The sequence below is a fragment of the Delphinapterus leucas genome, chromosome 13, assembly GCF_059928025.1.
Source record: "Delphinapterus leucas isolate spDelLeu-1000000601 "Yukka" chromosome 13, BTC_Dleu_Yukka2, whole genome shotgun sequence".
In the NCBI taxonomy this organism is placed as follows: Eukaryota; Metazoa; Chordata; class Mammalia; order Artiodactyla; family Monodontidae; genus Delphinapterus; species Delphinapterus leucas.
In genome coordinates, this window is record NC_143141.1 from 70,682,606 (window position 1) to 70,706,619 (window position 24,014).

Genomic DNA, 24,014 nt, shown 5'->3' on the forward strand with positions numbered 1-24,014 from the left:
GCTCAGTCCTTACTTTCCTCCTGGGCTAGGTGCTCCTGCCCAGGGCAAAATCTGAGTGTGGTATCCCTGGGATAGGAAGCTAACAGGTAGACAAATGGGAGAGAAGTGGTCATAAGCTTAAGAGGGTGGTGGCAGGGGAAAAGGAAAGGGGATGGGAGGAATAATAAACAAAAAAGGAGAAGGGAGAGAGAAAATTTTATGAGGAGGGGGAGAACAGGGAAAAAAGATAAAAAACAGGCCAGGTGCATGGGGCCTGATTACTCCTCCCAGGTGAATGCTTGGGACCTTCTCGACGTGTGGCTGGGAAAGCAGAAGACCAAGTGTGTGAAGTCCTTCGACTCCAGTTCACACATTCCTCCCCACCTCCATCACTAGTCTGGGGAATGGGGAGAAGGAAAGACACTGGCCAGAGGACAACCTGGTTTCAGGTAAAATGGGGTGCAGCAGGGTGGGCAGCCTCCTGGGGTACCCAGGGAAACCCAATGCAGAGGATAACCACTAGAGTATCAGAGAGCTGATGGATGGATCGATTAACTGGAAGATAAAACTGGAGAGTATAATTGATGGCTTCATCATTGCTTTTCTTTGCAGTTTGATCTCCAGAGCTAATTGTTTAACTGGCAGGTTCAGCTTTATTAGTGGCCGCTGATGATCTAATGTCTGCTCGCTTTTGCATTTGAGTTTGTCAAGTTTTACTTTCACAGCAGGTTATGGAGTCAGAAGCCACTTGGAGGGGCTGATAATTTGAAGTATAAAGAGTTATGAGACTCAGAAGCAGAAAAACCTGGATTTGAGTCCTAGTTTCACAGCAGCTGGAGATGACAAGCTGCCACCCCCGCCCCAGTAGCCACGAGTGCTCCCACAATCAAGCTTCACTTGGGCTGCCTCTCTGGAAAGTTCAGCAGCCTCCCAGAGGCCAGTCTCTAGAAGGAGGATGAAGCAGAAAACTCACTTTTTTTCTGCCTCCCCTACTCCAATAAGATCTCACAGTTGCCAACTGGCCTAAAAAACATATTTGTTTGTTTCACCCTTCCACTTACAATCTTGCAATGATTTCCATCTACCTATGGCATAAAATTCAAATTCCTCAAATTTTGCTTATGCTGTTACTTTTTATTGAAAATCTTCTACCTCTCTCTGCCTGGTACTCTGCTATTCAAACTTCAACTTGATTATCCACCCATTCATCCATCCATCCATCCTGCATCCTGAAACTCTACTTCAGTGCTTCCTAAGCTTGTCTGCACGTTGGAATCACCTGGGGAGAGTTGAAAAAAATGCTGATATCCTATCTCATCTTCAGAGACTGTGATTTAATTGGTCTGGAGTGTGGCCTGGGCTTCAGAATTTTAAAAAGATCCCCAGGTGATTCTAATGTGCAGCTAAGTTTTGGGACCACTGCCCCACCACTCTGTACCATATACTGTAATGGCCCCTGAGGACTTAGAGATAAAAGTTGGTTTAGACTAGAAATTTAGTGTAAAAGGAGAAATAGATTGGTAAATATATAATTACCCAACAATGTACACAAGTGCTATGAAAGAGGTAAGCCAGGTATTCTCGGGAAGGTACAGGAGGAGCACATAACCCACAGTGGTGGGACTGAGGGATGGTGGTCAGGGCTGCTGAGTCTTCCAGGACAAGAAGGGGGTGGGCATCCCAGTCGGATGGAAACCTAAACACAGCACAGCAAGCTGGAGAAAGCATGTCACTTTTGGGGGTGGACAAGAACTTAAGGTGACTGAAGCTTTGCGGGCAGTGAGCTTGTGGAGGCTGATGGGGCCTTACAGGGAGCAGGAACTGGAGAGCTAATGAAGGCAGTGTCAGTGTCAGGGATGTGACCTAGTCAGACTCAGTGGCAGGGCAGATAGGGCACTTGGTGAACTTCTCCAGGGAAGTCTCCCTCACATCTTCTCCACCTGCACACTCCAGCCCACGACAGAGCCCTAACCTTCCTTATGCCTCTGGCCCGTAGCTCTGTGCCTGGCAGAGAATAACTGCCCACACCTCATGTCACATGGTGAGGTAGAGAAAGCATAGGCTTCGGTGTCAGACCAACTTGATTCAAGACCCAGCTCCAGCGGTATGATATTGGGTGACTCAGCCATGTTCTCTGATCTTGGTTTTCTCCACTATAAAATGGGAGAAAATGCCAAGCTCATGAGATGACACTGAGGATCAGAAGAAATTCATCAGTGTTTTTCACAGTATGGTCCTTGGACCATCAGCCTCAGCATCGCTGAGAACTTGTTAGAAATGCAAATTCTTGGGCCCCATCCCAGACCTGCTGACTCAGAAACCCTGTGCAAGATGCCAGCACTCTGTGTTTTCACACACCCTGCAGTTAGTTCTAATACATGCTGAAGTTTGAGAAACACTGATGTAACTGCCTCATCCCTGTGCTCGCTTTTCTGGAAACCTACATTACTCCTAAAAAGTAGAACAATCGAACCGGCCACAGAGCTCCGGCCTCTGCTCTGGTCCCCCCTTTCCTTCTTATTGGTCACTGCAGATGTGAGGCTCAGGAGGTCAGGCTTTGAAGTCAGTATGTCTGAGAGGGAGTTCCATGCCAGCTGTGTGTATGTGTGTGTGTGTGTGCCTATGCAGATTTTTGACTTCTAGTAAAGCTGTGTGACCTTGACCTCTAAGTATGTGTTTCCTCATCTGGAAATGGAATTGATAATACCTATGGGCCAGTCACAGGTCTAAGTACTTTCCCCATATTGATGCATTTTATCCTCACCACAGCCCTATGGAGTTAGTACAATTGTTATCCCCATTTTAGAGACAAGGAAGCCAAGGCACAGAAAGGTTAAGAAACTTGCTCGAGGGCACACAGTTCTTAAGCGTTACGGCTGAGATTCAGGCACAGGCCCTCTGGCCACGGAGTCCATGCTCTTAGGCAGTCTGCCTCCAAAGTCTCCTCTGAAATATGAATAACGCATCCGACCTCTAGCATACTCTGTGGTGCTCTCTGTTGTGTTGAAATGCCTCACCTAAAACAGTCTTCTCTCTGCTACTTACAGAGAACGTGCCTTAGTCACTTCACCTCTCCTGGTCTTAGTTTCCAAATGTTTAAAATGAGAGGTTGGACTAGGTGAGGGATGTAAGCAGGAGCCCCTAAGGTGTAAAGAATAAGCTGTTTTGTTTATCTGACTTAAACCAAGCGTCTGTCTTTAATTGGTATATGCTCCCCCTCTTCACTCTATAACCACCCCTTTCAGTAGTCTTACACCAGGCCCACTTTCCTTATTTTAATGAACTGTCTGGCATCCAAAGGCATCTGAGTTTGAGATCACTAATCCGACAATGCCTAAATCTACAAGTTTCCAATTCTTTCACCTTCGCCTTTCTTCTCCCCCAATCCAACTTAAAGAACACTTTACCTGGGCCGTTTCTTGTGCAAAGGCTCTGAGCCTTGGCCCCTGCCTTTCACTGTTACGGAAGTCCTCTACTTGGCATGTCTGTTGGAGGTGAGCTGGTGTTCCTTCTTTTCTCCATGTGCCCTGAAAATGCTGATTTACATTTGCTTCTGGAAGGGAGACAGAGGAAGCTCATTTTAGAATGTAAGGTTAATCCAATTTCAGAGTCCATTGCACATGGAAAGATGATTTCTGTTATTTCCATTTAAACTGGTAGGTTTCCTCTTTTCAAACTTAGAACTTAACTGCTGGAAGAACAAAGGCCTTTTATTCTGCTTTATGAGCTTGTGTACCCCTATGTTGAATGTCTTCATTTCCTGTAGCAGGAATACAGTCAGTATTGATACAGTGGCTTTGAGGATTTGTACTGGGCTTTGCAAACATCCTTCGTAAGGCTGCTGGGAAGTAGGTGCCAGGTGTTGCTGACTAATGACTAGCATATTGGCTGACACACGTAATAGGCACTCAAATATTGCTGAATACGGATAAATGAATGAGCAAATACTTTCTAGCAACTGGAGCCTAAGCTAATTAAATAACTCATTGAACCTCACTCAATTTATAGAAATGTTTTATTTTTAGAATACTATATGGCTTATAGTTTTCACACATGTTCTCTAGAAATTAGTTTCCATATTTTTTAAAAGTTCAGGAAATGAGGCTTCAAGAGGTTAACTAACTTCGAAGTCACACCGTGATGTTCCTGTGACCTCAGGCTGTCATTGTCAAAAGACAATATCATAAAATAGTTGTTGAAAAAAATTTTTGAAGTTGTGCAAGCTAAAACTTTAGATACTAAAACAAACATGGCGGAAAAAAATCACTTACCATAAAAATCTGGAAATAGTACTATTACTTGTATAGTAATTCATAGTTTCTAGGGCATTTTCTCACGGATGATTTCATCTGACCCCCCGCAATTCTACTCCAGTGGGGTGAAATCTCCTCTCGCTTCAGGTTAGCTGACCATTAACAACAGTAACAGACTGCCCCAGATATTAACTCTTTTCCAAGGCAGGCCAGACTGGCACTTAAGAACTGAATATCCTGCATACTCCTGCCACCTACTGGTGCTTTTCTGGTAGCATGGGTTTCAGCTAATTTTATATTAACAAACATTTTTTCTTCAGTGGGACCACTCGACTCTTTTACTCCTTATTACTCAAGTCCTTAAAAAGACCCCGCTGCCCCCCATCTTTGAAACTCAATTTCTAAGGAGGCTACTCTGAAACAGGACCTAAGACTTTCTTAGGAAAGGGGTGGAAATACTTCTGACTCCTTTTGGCATACTGGCAGGTTTCAGAAATGTCTATGAGCACCTTCCAGTTGGCTTAGAGGCTGGAGGAAGGGAGGTGGCTTAGCTAGGGACAGAGAATACTCACGGATTTCACGCTTTCGTGGTATTGCCTCCACTTTGCCCAGTATTTTCTGGGAGGGCTACAGTTAGAGAGCGGGTCAGCTGAGAAGGTAGTGTGCCAGATGCTGACAGCTTACTCCATGGCACCCCAACAGTTAGTGGAAGAGGAATGAAATTCTGGGGGACAACTGAAGCCAACGTCCTGACTCAGGGGCACACCAGTGAAGTTTCTCAAACTGCACCAATCCCTGAAAACCTCTGGTCAATACCTTTTTTCAAAGCTGGGCTTTGCTCTGGACACAAGTTTTTAAAATTATTACACAAAATCTGTCTATGTACTTTACTAGAAATCCAGGGCTGAGAGATGACTTGTTCATCTTTAGGGCAAATTACCAGAGTAGGATTAAAATGAGATGATCTGGTATATAAATGGTTTCTCATAATTTTAGGGTTCTTTAAAAATTGAACTAACACTATTATAGCAGTAGTGTGAAATAGGCTGAGGCAAACACGGGAGAAAGAAAATTGGATGTGAAAAGTAACTAGTGGAATTTTAGTGGAAATTCTTGCAGGATTCCTTTCAAAAAGTAAATTTGTCTGACTGGGGAGAAAACTTGTATGCTTTTTTCTTTATCACTGAGGTTGTATTTAATGAACTTTTAACCTTCCCTTCCTTCTGCTCCATGTTAGGACAAAAATAGAAGCTCTGACAATTTCTGAAAGCAAAGTAAAATGTCTACTGTAGCACATGATGAAAGCTTCCTCGTGGTCAAAGGTCAAGACAGTAACATTTGATAAACAGCAGATTTCATGCCCTAATTCCCTTAAAGATTTAGCAGTACATATCAAGAACAGGAAGGATTTATAAAACTTTGAAAGCATTCTGGTCATTCTTTAATTTAGAGCAAAATTAAGTTGTGAAGTGTTGTTCAGGATTATTGAAAAAAAACAGTAGTTATTTCCAACATTTGCATGATACTTAACAGGTTTTTAGGCCATATATTTCACTATATTCTAACCAGAATCATTCAAGATAGGGCTTGTTTTCATAATTCATACTTGAGAAAACTAAGGTTCAGAGGTTAAGTCACATACTTCCCAGTCACACAGCTGATAAATCACAGCATTGAAGACAGGTCTTTATAAAGTCTAGTGATCTTTCTAGAAACTCTTCCCGAAACTTCTCCTCTCTTTAAACATCAGTTTATCTGACTATTGTACTTAACTGTTTAAAAGAGCCACTGTTTTTAAAAAGCAGGTGGAAATTAATCTGCTTTTTCTTAGTCATACTTCTAAGCCTGTGGGCCTCCTGTGATAAACACCTGCGTTTACCAGGTGGTAACACACCAAAACTATACATTATTTTGTTTGAACAACCCTTTGAATAGTGATTCTCACATCTTAGCGATAGGTTATCTTTGCAGTTTTGTAAAAAATCTGATTTCTTGGCTCCACCTCAGGGACCAATCCAGTATAGTGGGAGGGAATGGAGACATAATTCACTGTTAACAAGCCTCCCAAAATGGTCAAATTGCAGATGATTTTAAAGAACATAAATATGGGCCTTCCCTGGTGGCGCAGTGGTTAAGAATCCGTCTGCCAATGCTGGGGACACGGGTTCGAGCCCTGGTCCAGGAAGATCCCACACGCCGCAGAGCAACTAAGCCCGTGCGCCACAACTACTGAGCCTGCGCTCTAGAGCCTGCGAGCCACAACTACTGAACCCGTGTGCCAGAACTACTGAAGCCTGCATGCCTAGAGCCCGTGCTCCACAACAGAAGCCACCGCAATGAGAAGCCCGTGCACCACGATGAAGAGCAGCCCCCGCTCCTCGCAACTAGAGAAAGCCCACGTGCAGCAACGAAGACGCAACGCAGCCAAAAATAAATAAATTAATTAAAATAAATAATAAATAAGTAAAGCAATGCCCAGGATCACAAAACCCTTAATGGTGCTTTGAAATGTATATTTTTTTGCCTTAATGTAGAAAAGTTTCAATTTGGGAAGTACCAATATTTTAAAATAAAGAAGCCATACAATTCATATCCAATTTAGGATAAGTATCCATGCTAATTTCTCCTCTTAGTTGTGCTTTATTTCTATAACAGATATCTTCTTATCATTGCAATGTGCTACCTTAAAAGGAGTTTTTCAGTTTAATCTTGCTCTATTCCCAATTCACACCTTTCCTAGATTAAGTTTTGGTTTTATATGGCTCCTGGTGGGAAACTAGTGTTAAAAAGAGACATGCAATTAATTAGTGGATCTGTTTGAACTGTGAGGTATTTTTAACTGTTGTAAAAATGAAACCCATAAACCTGTCTCTGAATATCGTACAGTTGGTAGTTTCCAAATCCTGCCTGATCAAAAATTACCTGTGGGGCTTCCCTGGTGGCGCAGCGGTTGAGGGTCCGCCTGCCGATGCAGGGCACACGGGTTCAAGCCCCGGTCCAGGAAGATCCCACATGCCTCGGAGCGGCTAGGCCCGTGAGCCATGGTTGCTGAGCCTGCGCGTCCGGAGCCTGTACTCCACAACGGGAGAGGCCACAACAGTGAGAGGCCCGCGTACCGCAAAAAAAAAAAAATTACCTGTGGACTGATTTAGGCCTGGGCTAGGGCCCAGACTCTACATTTAAACACCCCATATATGACTTTTATGAATAGATATTGAAAACTGAAAATAGAAAACAGTTATGGTATTGCTATTTTTCTCCTCCAATCCCAAAGCAGCCACTCACAATTGCAACTTAAATCATTACATAATTACTAACAGATATTTAACTCAGAATATTCACTTTAGGACAGTCTCTGTACACATTTCAGTAAGCCACTCATTATACAGTATATTCACCTGTATTTGGTTAACTTTTCCTTCCCACAGCAAAATCATTCCCACTAGTGGTTTCCCATCTCAAGTGCACAGTGTGTTTGCTTTTCTGTAAACAATCCGATCTGACTGGATCCTCCATATTGCTATTTGTTTTTTTTTTTTGCAAATGGAAGTTTTTAAAAGGAAGGGTGTAGAGGAACTTGCTGCTATGGTACTTGGTGCAGCCACCTAAAAGTTAACCTAGTGCTATGACATTTTATTTGTTCATATATACTGAATTATAGGTGTCAGTGTCTGAGGCAAAAGTCATCTCAGAGAAGTTAATATTTGTAAATTCAGTATCTCCATGAGGAAATTAGGTAGAGTTACCTAAACCAGAATGTCACTTTATCACTGCCAACTGAAAAAGCTATAGCTACTCAAAGGTAAGATGTATGTGTTCATAGATAAAAACTAAGATGATTACTAGACAAGGATAGTGGAAAATAAGTAGCAGTTTTGCACCAATGCAAGACAAAATATACTTTATTGTGACAGCAAATGCACATAGTGCTATAGGTAAGGCATGCTACTAGGAATCTGCATATAATCAAAGGCTGGTATGGAAATGAATGGGAATCAGTGTTGTGTCTTAATGCATGAAGATTTAGTCCATGGTGAAGGAAAGAGAAGAATCTGTGTCCACATATCTCAAATGCAATATTATACACCTACCAAATCAGAGGCCTATGCCTCTAACCAAGAGCCCAAAGGCAAATAAGAGAAACTTAATCCTAACTGGACTCAGAAATCACACCTAGTATCAATACCAGAAAGATTTTGCTAATTAATTTGAGGCAAATTTCATCTCTAGACAAAGACCTAGAAATTGAGCAAACATCCATTCATTCATTTAAGTATTTAGCCAATTTTAATGCCATTTATTCCACCAGAAACACTCGAATATCTAGAAATAGTTTGGATAGAGAAACATTTACATTTTAATACTTCATAATGTTGTAAATTTTGGGCTAAAATAACCCCGAGTCAAATTTGATCCCTTTCTATTTGAAGGGGCCAAGTAGAATTTCTATTTCAACAGCTAAACTTCTGAGGGAAGATCTGAGAAAATAATGCTAGAAGATCTAGTCCTTTGATGTAACTATCAGGCTCCACAGACTTGTCAAAATCAATGCAAAACTGAGGAGGATAGGTTGAAACACTTTGCAAAGCAGTAGTTTTAGATAGGCTGCTTCACTTCCCTCCTTTTAAAACAGATGCAGATGAAATGCTTTCTGCATGAATGCACACTGACATTTCTGTTCAACTGTTTTCTAAATGCAATACTGTGGATTTAAACAGTATGCTTTAATTTAAACAAAGTAGAATCTTATACACAATTTAGCTTAAGAGATGAAAAGAAACACTACTATGAAAATTACTTATCAAATACTCTGCTCTTTTAAAAGGTGATTTTAAAAGCAACACAGGACCAAAAACATCCAACTATTACTTTATTTATATTACTATGCTTAAGTTACATGGAAAAGACAACCAAGCAGTTCTGCCCCATATCAGGAAAAGTTTCCAATCAACACCAATTATGTGGTGACAAGTAACTAGGAATGGTGACATCTTTGGGTCAAGACTGACAAGGAAGAATGGGCTCTGATGCTACGGTTCATCTCCAACAAGAATATGGCACAATGGCCAGCACAAGCCATACTAACACTGAACCTTTAGCGCTGGTCACAAATTCGGATCTCTTCTCTGAAGCTAGCAAATCAAGTGAAATAACTGGGTTTTAAAAAAAGTTTTAAAATGAAGCCCAAATAAATTTAAGAACCATGCTCTTGACACATTTTCCTTTCAAAATTTACATAAAACACTTTTTCACTCTAATGGTCTAGATATTTTTCCTCACATAGCCCACCATGTAGCTGCAGACAGACTATTCTGCCTCAAGATGTAAACATAGGGGAAAAAAAATTAACGGCATCCGCATAATATTCTCTCTACACACTGCTGTTGGATGGAAAATAGAAAATTAAAAAAAAAAAAAAAAAGAAAGAAGGAAAGAAAGGTTCCATCATAGATTCTCACAACCTCTTGTTCCACAGTTCATGAATCCGACTCTGATGCTAAGGTGACAGTGTATGTAAGTAGATTTTTGTTTTCAGTGAAGAAGACCTGGGAAAAAGATGGATTTATCTCTTTTTCTTCAAGAGTTATCAGATGGTACATGCTCCTCAAAGCCCTCACTTTCTCGAACTAGCGCACGTTCTAGGATCACACGGCCTTCCTTATAACGCTGGCTGTCTTCAGTGGCAAACTCATAGATCCATCCCAGTTTGCTATTGCAGTTTTTGCAGCTCACATCTCGAACCATGTGGCGGCCAGTGAGCATGACCCGGTCTTGAACTTCACTGTACTGCAGGTTAACTACCTAAGAAACATGTGAAAACAAAATTGCAAAGCCATGTAAGTTATCTGCCAAAAATGGTACACAATATTTTTGTTGGTACAAGAACAGCAACTTCAGAAAAACGAATAGCAGTTGTTACTTTAGTCAAACCTGCAATACACTTCCCAAGAGCTATTTTTACAAACTGCTGGGACAGGTAAGCATCTGTACTCAACTGGACATCTAATGTAATCATGCATTATTGTATTAGTCTTAGTCACACTATTATACACGTTAGTTACACGTCTGTGTTATAGTGAAGAGTCCTTAACTTGGAGTCATAAAACGTAGGTCTGGGTCCAACTGTTATAATTCACCACTCAATGATGAGTACAACTATGGTTACCAATGCAAAAGAACCTAGTACGCAACAGGTACCCCATAAAAAGAAATTTGGCAGATTTGTTTCTGAAATTACATTTTATCTATAAAGAGACTGGGGTAGATTGCAATACATAGTTTTCAAGTGGGTTCAGAGAATCTGTGAAGAATTTCCAATGATTCTTAACACCCAATAATCTTCTACACTTTACTTTTCTGTAAAGAACCAGATAGTAAATATTTTTGGCTTTGAGGGCTATATGGTCTTCGCTATAGCTATTTAGCTCTGCTGTTGTAGCACAAAAGCAACCATAGATAATACATAGAAGAATAAATATGGTTGTGCTTCATTAAACTTTACTTACAAAAACAGGCAGCTGGCCTGCCATGGTGTGCCAACCCCTGCTCTATACCGAAATAAAGAGCAAGGGGTATATACGCTATCAATTCTTTGAGAGAAAACACTTGTTTCTAAGTGGAACAGGGGAGTGTCCACTGGAGAGGTTTAAGTTGAACTTCTAAGAACAGGACCTTGGACTAGTTCTGTTCCTTAGCGTAAAGTATTTGGAAATTCAAGTTTGCTGGTACACATTAGATTCCAGGAGGCAGAATCACATCAACCAATTTCAAAGCCAGCCAGAAGTTAGAGAAGGAGGCAGACTATACACTAATGTGTAAGTCAGGAAGCGCTCTTCCTGTTAGCAAACCTCTTAGCCAAATCATAATCAGAAGGATGACTGGTAGGCATAAGTTAAAGCAAGGGAAGTTGGTTAGATGATCCTTATTCACTTGCAATGTCAAACTATGACAGCTTAATGCAGCTACCTCCCTATAAGGATAAATCCGTGATATGGGGGTGTCTTGGCCCCTTCAATAGTCTGTGAAGTAACTACCAAATTCTTACACTGAGTGTCTTCTGAAGCAACGGAGACCATCCTTCTTATTATAATACAATCTTTACACTCTCAACAATCAGTTCTATAGAGCACAGCTCTCATTCTGACTCTTCCTGGCATCTCCATGCTCTGAGGGGTATTCTGGTGCTGCTATCAAATATATCCACTGAACCCACTTAGGAAATGAAACTGGTTTTCCCCACCAACCTTGTTAAAAAGAAATGCTCTGCCAGTGGCGCCTGTGAATCGAGTGGAGATGAGTTCTGAGCGGTTGGTCAGGATCGTATCGCAGTTTGCACAGGAAAACAGACGGGTACCACCAATATGATCAAGGAAAATCCTGCCCATTTTTATAGCTGAAGTTCTAAAAACCTAGGAGCAAATGGAAAAGGACAAGAAACACATTATGATTTTTTGAAAAAATTTGTTAGTACCTACTTGGTGGTGTCATAGAGAACCATTTATATACACATATGTGATCTCTTTATAGTACTTAATACGTGAAATAGCTGACTCTGAACAAAAGGATCCAAAGTTCACACACTGAGGAAACAAATAGGCATACCCAAACTAAGAACATTTTAGAAGCAGTAAGTCAAGGAAGTAAACATGCTTAGGAAGGCCAAAGAATGGTATCACTTCTCTTTTGATCGGTATGAAAAAAACAGGAAGACAGTGGAATATCAAACTGAATGATGAGAAGCACAAGCAGAGAGGTGAGAAAAGAGGTTTAGCACAGGGTTAAGTATACATTCTGAGTATGTGTAATTTGAGAAAAGACTTGTGGGACGAGAGTGGGATGATCAGATAAGAGTAGAAAAAGGGGCGATCAGAAAACAAGAAGAGGGTAGTCTGGTTCGAGAGCATGGGGGGCCTGGCTCTCTGGTCATCAGGTGCGTCAACAACCACGAAGGGGTGATGGCACTAACAGTAGTTAAGTTTGAGTCTGTGGAGCACTGTACTAGGATGCTTTACTTATTTCAAAATCATCACGACAACTCTGTGAAGTTATCACCCCCATTTCAAAGATTACCCAAGGTTACTAACTGGTCAAAGGTTACACAGCTTTCAAGTACAGAAAATCGTGACGGGAATACGGCTCACCCAAGTCAAAGCCAAAATTTTTCCATTACTCTAACACAAGAAGAGGACACACAAGATGGTCTAGGCTGGCATAAGGCTAGGAAAACAAGAACAGAGAAGAAGGGAAAGATGAGCCGTCGTTATATAGCTTACTATTTTTAAGAAATCCTTCCAATTCAACAAATCACAGAAGTTCTGAAACATTGCAAAAAATCTCTGAATCCAACTTCTGAAACAAGGATAATCACACTCCAATATTTTAAAACTTAGGAGAGTTAATATATGCAACTCCTTAAATTCACTGCAATTAATCCCCTAAAACAGTATTTTTAAGATCTAGACATAGTCAAGAATACACTATAGCTTTTCATTTTAAAAAGCATTTATCCCTGCGTGTAGTGATCAGCTCCTACGTTTTAAATATTTAACATTATATGTCTTTAAAATGGCACGCAGAGCTAACACAGCTACCACTATGCAAAAGAAAAATCTAGAAGCCATGTGTAATCCACCGTCATCTTAAACTTGGGGAAATTCCATTCCTTCTAACATCTGTCAACTTCCTCAGCCATTAGGCAGTTCTAATGTCATCAGAAATGTCATTATCACAAAGATAATTATGACTCCCATTACACATTATGATACGGAAGTTTAATAAAGAATGAAAAACAAACAGTGACTATAATTACAATGTATAGCTTGTAAAAGGAAAGCCAGTGCACTAACAAAAGTGTCAATGAGTAAACCCTGGGTAAAAACACAAGACTTATGAAATGACATTTAGCTTTCTGATTGTATTTCTGCAAAACGACAACAGAAGGTAAGACTTGCTGCCTATTGTTTCAGTCTCTAGGATAGCATTACTTTTCCCAGATGCCTAAGAACACATTATTTGTTATGCAAAGGTCAAAGGCTGCAAATCTGAGGCCTGCTGGCTGAATTCATTTGGTGGCAGAGGGATACAGCAGTGAACAAAACAACCCTTCCCTCACAAAACATTAGTGGACATGTTTAATCTGGCGCACAGTTTTTTACTTTTAATAAAAAACCGCTGAGAATCACTTAAAATTTGAGAGATTTCATTAAGAGCCTGTATTGGGCCTTTAAAAAAAACAAAAAACAATGGGGAGAGCTGGCAACACAGGGCATATATTCTCACAGGGCAACAACTGGCTAGAGCTGAGTGGTGGCTGCGACTCCCCCAGCTAGGCCATTTCATTTGCTTTGTGCCCATTCTGTGCCACAAAATTACTTCACCTGTTAAGACATTTGAGTTTATGACTCTTGATATAAATTAAGCATTCAACGACCCTGTGAGTAGTTGATTTTGGTCATCTTTCTTAATACTGGTCATTTAGAGAAAGGAATCAACAGCAGGGTTTTATAGTCTCACCTCTGAAGACATAGTCCTCAGAATCTATATTTCTCTGAAAATTAGTATTTGTGCAGTAATTTAGCCTCCAGCTTGGGCTTCTGGGAACTGTTACTTTCAAGCCAATTTTCCTTCAAACTTTTAAATACAATATTCATCTTGTAAGTTATTTCAACCATAATGCAAGAATAACTAGATCTTTTTGAATTGACTGTGACAGATACAATACTATTGAGGAAAATGTTCAGAACTTCAAAATGAACTCTCCCGATACCTTCTACCTACATCTCTATCTTTGGTTCAGTATTACAACATAGCTGTGGCCATCTGCTTGCTACTGGATACAGGCAAACTATTTCTAAATGGGGTAAATAGATTTAACATGCTTTCTCTTCCCTGCTTCAAATTCAGACTATTTTTAACTTTTACCCAACTATTTTTTACTGGATTCAGTTACATGATTCATTACCAAGACTAAAAATATCTGTACAGAATCACTATTCCCAGTTGCAGTTGCCATTTGGAGAGTTCTATATATGTATATAAAACTGTAAAATGTAGTTCTAATTTGCCAAAAGAGAGAAGCCTGAATGCCATGGAATCCAGCAGAAGCAAGCAAAACACCACTTGCTGTTGAAGGTCTCTGGGACATAGAAAAACCTCCGCAGGCCATTGGGTCCCAGGTGTTAGGCTTTAGCTTCGCTGGGCTAGGAGTGCAACCTAGTGCTCACTTCCCCTGTGCACATTCGGGAGGACTGACGTCAAGCAGACTGCCACTTCATTACAGAAGGGGGAAGGTCATTAAAAATCTAAAACATAACACCTGAATCAGGCTTCTCTGGACCTGGACAATATATTGAACTCTGCCTTAGACTTAATAATATGGGACACTGCATTTGGTACTTTACATATCACATTTAATCTTGACAATTTCTAAAGTAGATATTACCCTAATTTTGTAGAGGAAGAAATAAAGCCTGTGACTTTATGAAACCACCCAAACTGGGATGTGAACTAAATTCTGCTCCAGTTCTTTTCACCCCACTTACTCTCTAATGACCAGAAGAGACAGCCAGATTCAGTCCTTCTCCCTCAGATTTATCATGCACCCCTCCTGTCTCCATGCTGAACCTGCTATATTCCCTAACTCTGTTGATGGCAACTCCAATCACTCTCCTAAACTAGAAACCCTGGCAACTTCTTTAAGAAACTGCAAAATTGACAATACCTCCGCAATCACTTTTCGAGGTCTTTCCTCCCCCTCCCTCATCAATGACTTAGTTCAAATTCTCATCACTTCTAGATAAGCCTCTTGTGGTCAGGGAGTGTGCATTAGTAAATGCAATATACATTCACAGGTGCCACTACGTTTATGCTAAATTAGATAGTGCTACAAAAGGTACTTCAGCCTTACTTACAAAAGACATGGAGTTCAGCCACCCCTTTCTAAGAGCTTATACAGACCACTCCTCTACAAACTTTGAAATTTTTTATCTGACAGGATAGAATATAGCTGATTCTTTAAAAACAATTTTATTAAAGGAGTAATTTACATAACATAAAATTTGGCCATTGTAAGTGTACAAATGAATGACTTTTAGTAAATTTACAAAGTTGTGCTACCATCACCACAAACCCTTTAGCTTTAGAATATTTCCATCACCTCCCCCAAATCCCCACAAACCCTTCTTCAGTCAGTCTCCAGCCACAGGCAACCAATGATCTACCTTCTGTTTTTACATCTAAATTATTTCCCAGGTATGCTAATCAACTTGCTTGGATTTAGAAGAGTACCAAATATCTTCAGTCACATATCTGTAAAATATCTTAAGAATGAATTGTTTTCACAGATGACTAATGTTCTCTGTATTGATTCTGGGGGCACTTACTGTGTCCCTAAGTAATAAAATGTGTTATGGTATCAGTGTTGAAGTTCAAGTTTATAACCAAAATTAGCACCAAACTCATCATTAATTAAAGCTTTAAGACACTCTCTTCCTTTTTAGCATTTCAAGCAAAAAAGAATCAAATAATCTTAATTTTTATAAGTGCCATTCCCCAAATAATTTAATAAATAAGGTCTCTTGGGTACTAGATTTTCTTTGCTGTAGGTTATTAAAACCCTTAAAAGGTGGAAGTAAGAAAATTATCAAATTTGAGTGTTTAACTGGAAGCCTAACATCAGTTCATTTGAAATTACTGGAAACAGTAAGGTGTCAGGTTGAAAATATAAGTGAAATTCACACATATGTTGATATTTTAGTAATTGATTTCAATTTCCTCCCTCTTCAATAAATAGCATTTAGCTACCTAGAATTTTCAATTTCTATTTTAATAGGAGACTCCAGTGAAGCAATACATTAAGACCTTTACCTTTTTACAGATTTTTTTTTAATTTATAAGATTTATAGAATCTAAGAGAAAAAATGGTTTTTCTCTTTCAGAAATCCATGAAAGACAGTCTCCAGGAATGTATTATTTTAAAAATTAAGACATTATGGACTATATAATTTCCAGGTCAATAAAACAATTTTCTAAAAAAAGGTTTTTTGAGATTTAGTTTTTTAGAGCAGTTTTAGGTCCACAGCAGCAAAATAAGGCAGAGATTTTCCACATGCTCTCTGCCCCAACAAATGCATACCCTCTCTCATTATCAACATCCTTCACCAGAGTGGTACATTGTGACAACTAATGAAGCTATAATGACACATCATAACCACCCAAAGTCCATAGTTTTTTAGGGATCACTCTTAGTGTTGTACATCTTATGGGTTTAAACAAATGTATAATGACATATATCCATCATTATGTTATCACTGCTTTAAAAATTCTCTGGGCTCTATTCATCCCTCCCTCTACCACCAACCCCTGATCTTCTTACTCTCTCCATAGTTCTTCCTTTTCCAGAATGTCATACAGTTGGAATCATACAGTATATAGTCTTTTCAGATTGGCTTCTTTTTCTTACTAATATGTATTTAAGGTTCCTCCAAGTCTTTCCATGGCTTGATGGCTCATTTCTTTTCAGTGTTGAATACTATTCAACTGTCTGGATGTACCAGTGTATTTATCCATTCACCTACTGAAGGACACTATGGTTGCTTCAAAGTTTTGACAATTATGACTAAAGCTGCTATATATATCCCCATGCAGGTTTTTGTGTGGACATAAGTTTTCCATTGGGTAAACGCCGAAGAGTGTCACTGCTGGATTATATGGTATGTTTAGCTTTTTAAGAAACCACCACACTGTCTTCCAAAGTGGCTGTACCATTTTGCATTCCCACTAGGAATGAATGAGTTCTACAACCTCACCAGCATTTTGTGGTGTCAGTATTCTGGATTTTGGCCATTCTAATAGGTGTGTAGTGGCATCCCACTGTTTTAACTTACATTTCCCTGATGACATATGATGTGGAGCATCTTTTCATGTGCTATTTGCCATCTGTGTATGTTCTTTGGTGAAGCATCTGTTAAGGTCCTTGGCCCAGTTTTTTTTTTTTTTTTTTGCTGTACGTGGGCCTCTCACTGTTGTGGCCTCTCCCATTGCAGAGCACAGGCTCCGGACACGCAGGCTCAGCGACCATGGCTCATGGGACCAGCCGCTCTGCGGCATGTGGGATCTTCCTGGACCGGGGCACAAACCCGTGTCCCCTGCATTGGCAGGCGGACTCTCAACCACTGTGCCACCAGGGAAGCCCTTGGCCCAGTTTTTAATTGGGTTGTTTTGTTATTGTTGAGTTTTAAGAGTCCTTTGTATATTTTGGGTAACAGTCCTTTATCAGATATGTCTTTTGCAAATAATTCTTTCAGTCTGTGGCTTGTCTTTTCATTCTCTTAACATTGCCTTCCACAGAGCCGACTTTTTCATATTAATGAAGTCCAGCTTATCAATTATCTATTTTCATGGGTCATGCCTTTGGTGTTGTATTTAAAAAGTCATTGCCATGCTCAAGGTCATCTAGGTTTTCTCCTATATTATCTTCTAAGAGTTCTATAGTTTTGCATTTTACATTTAGGTCTGTGATCCACTTCTGAGTTAATTTTTGTGAGTGGGGGTGTAAGGTCTGTGTCTAGATTCACTTTTTTGCATGTGAATGTCCAGTTGTTCCAGCACATTTAAGATTATCTTTGCTCCACTGTACTGCCTTTGGTCCTCTGTTAAAGATCAGTTGACCACATTTATGTGGACCTATTTCTGGGCTCTCTATTCTATTCCACTGATCTATTTGTCTACTCTTTCACCAATACCATACTGTCTTGATTACTGTAGATATATATTAAGTCTTGAAGTTGGGTAGTGTCAGTCTTCTGACTTTATTCTCCTCCTTCAATACTGTGTTGGCTATTCTGGGTCTTTTGCCTCTTTATAGAAACTTTAGAAAAAATTTGTTAATATTCACAAAGTAACTTGTTGGAATTTTGACTGAGACTGCATTGAATCTACAGAACAAGCTGAGAAGAACTGACATCTTGACAACATTGAGTCTTCCTATCCATGAACACGGAATCTCTCTCCATTCATTTGGTTCTTGTTGATTTCATTCATCAGAGTTTTGTATTTTTCCTCATATAGATCGTATACACATTGTTAGATTTGTACCTAAGTATTTCTTTGGGGCGGGGGGCGGGCGTGCTAATGTAAATGGTACTGTGTTAATTTCAAATTCCACTTGTTCACCACTGGTACTGATTTATACACACCACACACACATACACACTAACAAATATCCTGTTCATTAGTCTGGTTCATTGCTGAATATATTCTTTAAAAGCAGGGGTCAGCAAACGAAGACCTACGGACAAAATTCAGCTCACCACCTATTTTCGTATGACCCAAAAACTAAGAATGCTTTTTACGCTTTAAAATGGTTGGGAAAAAAACACTGAAAGAATATTTTGTGACATGAAAATTACATGAAATTCAAATCTCAGTGACCATAAATAAAGTTTTATTGGGACAGAGCCATACCCATTTGTTTATATTTAGCTGCTCTCTCACTACAATGGCAGAATTTGAGTATTTGCTACTTAAACCTTATGGGCTGCAAAGTTCACAATATTCACTATCTGGCCCTTGACAGAAAGTGTGCTGACCCTTGCTGAAAAAATTGTTTGGAGAGCAGAAGAGCTTTTCATTTAAAAAGCAGACAGTCTTTCTCAGAAAAAAAGGAAACTTGATTGGCATTCAGGTTTAAGGATCAACAGGAGTATCCAACAAAATCAATTTAATCCCACTCCCCTTTTCTTCATGGATTTTCTAACTAAAGTCCTTAACTTTCTGTAGTAAATTCAGCATGTTGAAGATCAACAATACAAAGATCATAAAAATAGATAGTATACCCAGCTGCTGCCTCCTTCTCTCTCCACCCCTAGGATTTAAACAATGTAGCTCAAACACTTGAACTCGGGGTTCAAATCTCAGCTCTGCCGCTTAAAAGTTGCATAAACTTTGGGTAAGGTATCCTCACCTCAGTTTCTTCATCTATAAAACGGTGACAGCAGTACCCATCTCTCAGTTGTGAAAATTAAATGGCCATAATACATTTTGAGAACAGTGCCTGGCACACAATAAATGCTAAATAAAGATAAATCTAGCAAAATTAGATTATCTTCTTCAACATTCTCCACCTGAACTTCCCCCTCCAATTACAGATGAAGAAAGCAAGGCTCAGAAAGGATATGAAACAAACAATAATAATTAACTGGCTTCATTTCCTGTTAATCACTGCAAAGCTAAGTGACCAGGTGACAGAAATTACATGCAGGAGGAAAGTTAGAAACCTTGTGAAGCATCTCCAATTCTCAGTATCATAATTCTAGGTCTTAAAATAGGCACTTGCCCTCCCTGTAACTAATAATCCAGTTTGGACTCAACCCTGGCAAGTAGAATTCACAGGAGGAGGAATCACACTTCCCAGCCCTAAAAATACCAGGGAGGCATCTCTAAGAACCCTCTGGTGGGAAAACACCCAATCCACAGATAGACTTTTCCTTTGTAAAAGAATTATTTCCTCAGGGCATTTCCACAGACCACAAAACACACACTCCACCCAACTCTATCATTGGACAGGTAAGAGGGGTTTTTCCACTGCACTAGGAGGTGGTGGGCAAATGCAAGACACAAAAACTCTCTCCTGCAGGGAACTGAGTGTGCAGGAGCCTAGTGCAGAAAGGGTTAAAGGAATCTGCCCTTCCAGGAAAGGCTGTGTTTTGCAATGGTTTGGCTAAAATGGAAACATGCGGGAGCAAGCTTGTATATCTGGTTTTCAGTCTCTTCCCTCTCTAAAAAGGGAAGGAACAAAACTCAAAGGACTTTTAACAGTGCTGGGCTGATTACTATAATTAACATCTAACTCTACTGTTATCTCATCAACTATTTCATACCAATTTGTGATGAAGTTCTATTGAAAACCTACAAGAGAAAATAATAAATTGAGTTTGATCCACAAAACCAATTTTCCAATTTTTTTTTTTTTTTTTTTTTACAAAATGTTCACCAAGCCAAGGTTTCGGTGACACAAGAAAGCTATGCTTTCCTCTTGTTCTCTTGCAATACCTGACCAGTTTACTTTGCTGTTTCAAATGATGTTCTGGTTGTGGAATCAGGTCTTCATTTTTTTTTTTTTTTTGCAGTAAGCGGGCCTCTCACTGTTGCAGCCTCTCCCGTTGCGGAGCACAGGCTCTGGACGCGCAGGCTCAGCAGCCATGGCTCACGGGCCCAGCCGCTCCGCAGCATGTGGGATCTTCCCGGACCGGGGCACGAACCTGTGTCCCCTGCATCGGCAGGTGGACTCTCAACCACTGCGCGCCACCAGGGAAGCCCTCACATCTTCATTTGACAGTAACTTTTATATTTTTGTTCTTGCCTGCAAATAATGCCTTTGCTGTTTTTAAACGTTTTCCAAGTTCACTATGTTTCTATAATTCTTATTGTTCAGTCATCTCTAGAAAATAAGACTAGTCGTGTAACTCAGTGAGTCAGCTAAACAATCTGAGTTGGTAATCTCCCCAAAACAGCTTTTGGCAAGACAAATTCAGGATCTCTCATTTGCTGTGATGCAATACCATGAGTCAAAAAAGCCTCTAATTGGATGTACTGGAGTACAATTTAACTCTCTGGTTTCCTGACTCAGGTGTCAAGTAGCAAGTTTCATGTCACAGCTAAGGTTCAGTTCCTACACCACCAAGACATTACTACACAGGATTATCAGAGAAACTGATATTGGTTTATATAGCCATTTAGGCACTATGAAACCTAAAGTGATAATCTGGGTAGGATTATACTTAGTAGGACTATCTTCACATCTTGATATTTAGGATTAGCCTCATGTCTCATGGACTGTTTTTTTGGAGGGTAGTAGCTAATTTAATCTCATTTTTAGACTTAATTTTGGCCTTATTTCCCTTCCTTTTTAATTTTCTAAACCCTTTTTTCTTTCCTACCACTTAAATAGAGCAAAAGAAAAGGCAACTAAGTCTAGGGAAAGGTCCTCAATGATCCAGCCAGATTATTTTAGAAGCAGCAACATGTATTTTACATGTTAAAATCCAATTTAGTGTCCCTGTATAGAGTTAAATAACTTACCTAAGCACATTTCATCAACACCCTCTCCTATAGATAAGATGGCTGCCAGAAATAAACTTAAAAAAGAAAAAAAAAAAAAGCCAAACAGTAAGCCTGTATTGGGCACTGAGCTGGGTGAGAATGTGATAAAGGCAGACATTGGTTCTTTCCAAGGAGCATGACATTTTACCTGGTATTCCAGTACAAAGCCAGAAAGATAATGGCATATGTGGAAAATACGTTGTGTGCCAAATTCCACAAGCTCTACCTTCTCACTATCTATAAAGGCTCTGGGCCTCTTTTTTTCCTCCTAGGCCTCTGTTTGCCCAATAGCATCCCAAAGCCTCTACATTTTCTAGGTCTAATTAATATCAATCCACTCTAGGCTGCTTCACTCTTCTCACTGCCCCATTTTTGAACTTCTATAACGTCATTTCATAACTTACTAATATTTAACTGCGTACTGTTACCCAATTTCATTTGCCTATGCCTTTTTACTAAAAACTGTGCGTTTCTAGAGAAAAGATTGTAAATTCTTTGCAATTTCCTTCTTACCTAACATAGTGTGAGTATGCAATAAACTTTTAGGGAAAGATTCCACCAAGACACTTCACATCTGGCACAAATATGTACCCTGGACACACTTCATGCATTTTGGTTCGTCTTTTGTTGGAACACAGCTGCAACACTGCATATGCAACTGTGCAAGATTAGCTAATACCCTATTACCCCCAGTTACTTCAGCAGCAAGTCTAATTTCCCCAAAACACAAGGTTAGCCTGAGGTTACTTCAGGTTTTCCATCTGTCAAGGAGATCTGAAATAAAAATCCTCAGATTACCAACAGGGCTCTGTAAACAGAAAAAATTTAAAAATAAATGAGCTGTACACCTTCCAGACTCTCCGCGCAAGGGGAGATTAATCGGTGTCGGGATTAAACAGATCTTTGTAGTATTCCAATTTTCCAACTCCCGCTGTCCGGAATACTCATTGTCCTACCTACGAGTGCAGAATAAAGGGGTGGCCAGGACGCGCATACGCCCCACCGACAAGGAAAGCAAGGATGCCGTTCGCCGTGGGGCAGCAGGCGGCCGCGCGACACCCCGCGCCGGTGAGCACCGCCTCAGCCACCCACGCCCCGCAGCCCAGGCTGGCCCCAGCTGATTGCGGGCACGTGACGCCGCGGGCCAATCGGGAGGGGCCGGGGCCCGAGCGCGGCGCGGCCGGGCCTCCTCCGGCACAACAAACACGGGCCGGAAACAGCTGAGCGGGCGGCCCCGCGGGCCCGGCCGCCCGACGGCCGCCCAGCAGTTGCGCCACGCCCTCCGTCAAGCGTAACCCTCCCTCGGCCCGGGGATCTCCTGGGGTGCAGGAGGGCAGGGTGGCGGGCATCCAGCCTTTGGGGGGCAGCAAACAAAAGCCAACGCCGACCCCCGCCCATAGCCAGTGCCAACCGAAAGGGGATGTGGCCCCTTTGAAGGACAGGCCACGCCGTGGCGTTATTAACGCCGCACATCTCGGAGTCGAGTTCGGACTTCACCTCGGGGCCGTGGGCGCAGGCCCCGGCGGAGACCGCGGCGGCGCGGAGTTCGGGGCGCGCCTCCGACACTGCGGCGGGGACGCGGCCCGTGGGGGCGGGGCAGCCCAGGCGACGGGGTCGCCGGCCAAACTGCCCGCAGAGGGGCGCCGGAAGCCCCGGCCGCGACGTGCAGGGACTTAGAGGCTTGCGCCGGGGCGGGAGGGCGCGGGCGCCGAGATGGATGTCGCGTCTGTTGCGGTTGCGCCGGTTGCCCCGGTTGCGCGGCGGGGGCGGGCTGACGGCGGCCGCCGCGCCTGGGCCTCACAAAGAGGAAACAGGCCAGCTCGTCAGCCCGCAGCCCCGGCACCGGAGCCCGCCCACAGGGGCGGGGGTCGTCCGCGCTGGGACCCCGGAGGGAGCGCGGGGAGGAAAAGGCACTTCCTGCCTGGGCCTCCCGCCCCGGGCCGATCCCGAGTGTTTCGAAGCCGCTGGCCCGGAGGGGCACCTCAGCCCCCCTCGGGCCCCGAATCCAGCCCCCGACCGCCGCACTCACCCCGAGCGGCTGTAAGATCCACGGCCGCCAGCGGCTCTTCGGTCCTCAGCTGAAATGAAGCCCCCCTCCGACAGCGGAGTCTCCAGGTTTAGTCAGGCCCTGGCCTTGGCCCCGCCTCTCCCTGGTTGGGCCTCAGCGTCAATCACCCGGCGTAGCCCCGCCCCTCGAACAGTCGGCTCTCCCGGTTGGCCCAGAACGCCCATCATTTCTAGACCCCGCCCTCTCCCCGGCACCCTGCCCTTTCCGCTGGGCCCCGCCCCTTCTCTGGCTCACCCTCCCCCACTCCCGCTCCCCTTTGCGTCGCGGCCCGCCCCTCCCAGAAGCCGCAGACCCCGGGCAATCTCCCTGCAGCTCGCCCCGCCCCTGACCCAACGCCCGGGACTCGGACAGCCAATCAAAGAGGCTAACTCTGCCCCCTCTCCAGACGCAGCCAATGTGGAGAGACCTGAGATCCACCCCCTTCCCAGCTGAGAGCACACAACACAGCGTCCACGTGAGTCAGCTTCTTAAAGGAGACTGCCCGGCCTTTCTAATTGCTGCAGCTGAGAGACATTGCGCGTTATCAGCGTCACCAGGTGGTGGCTAGGGCCTAGTTTCCTGAGGCCCAGTGATGAAAACAACAGGCAGTTTTTCTAGGCAAAGCAGGTGCCTGG

At 42.1% G+C, this 24,014-nt stretch overlaps 2 protein-coding genes across 2 annotated transcripts in view; both read right to left on the reverse strand.

Moving 5' to 3' along the window:
* LBH (LBH regulator of Wnt signaling pathway) overlaps positions 1–8,978 on the reverse strand; it is a 90,088-nt gene extending 81,110 nt beyond the window's left edge. The window contains exon 1 of the mRNA XM_022574150.3: positions 3,387–8,978. The gene's annotated coding sequence lies outside the window, so the exon portion shown is untranslated. The remainder of the gene's footprint in view (positions 1–3,386) is intronic.
* Positions 8,979–9,089: 111 nt separating this feature from the next.
* On the reverse strand, positions 9,090–23,487 carry YPEL5 (yippee like 5). The gene is made up of 3 exons (XM_022574152.3): positions 23,362–23,487; positions 11,477–11,641; positions 9,090–10,034 (listed from the first exon to the last, which is right to left on the reverse strand). Exons 2-3 carry the CDS (start codon positions 11,615–11,617, stop codon positions 9,810–9,812), a joined length of 366 nt encoding a protein of 121 aa, XP_022429860.1. The 5' UTR covers positions 11,618–11,641; positions 23,362–23,487; the 3' UTR covers positions 9,090–9,809.
* Between the last annotated feature and the right edge of the window lie 527 nt (positions 23,488–24,014).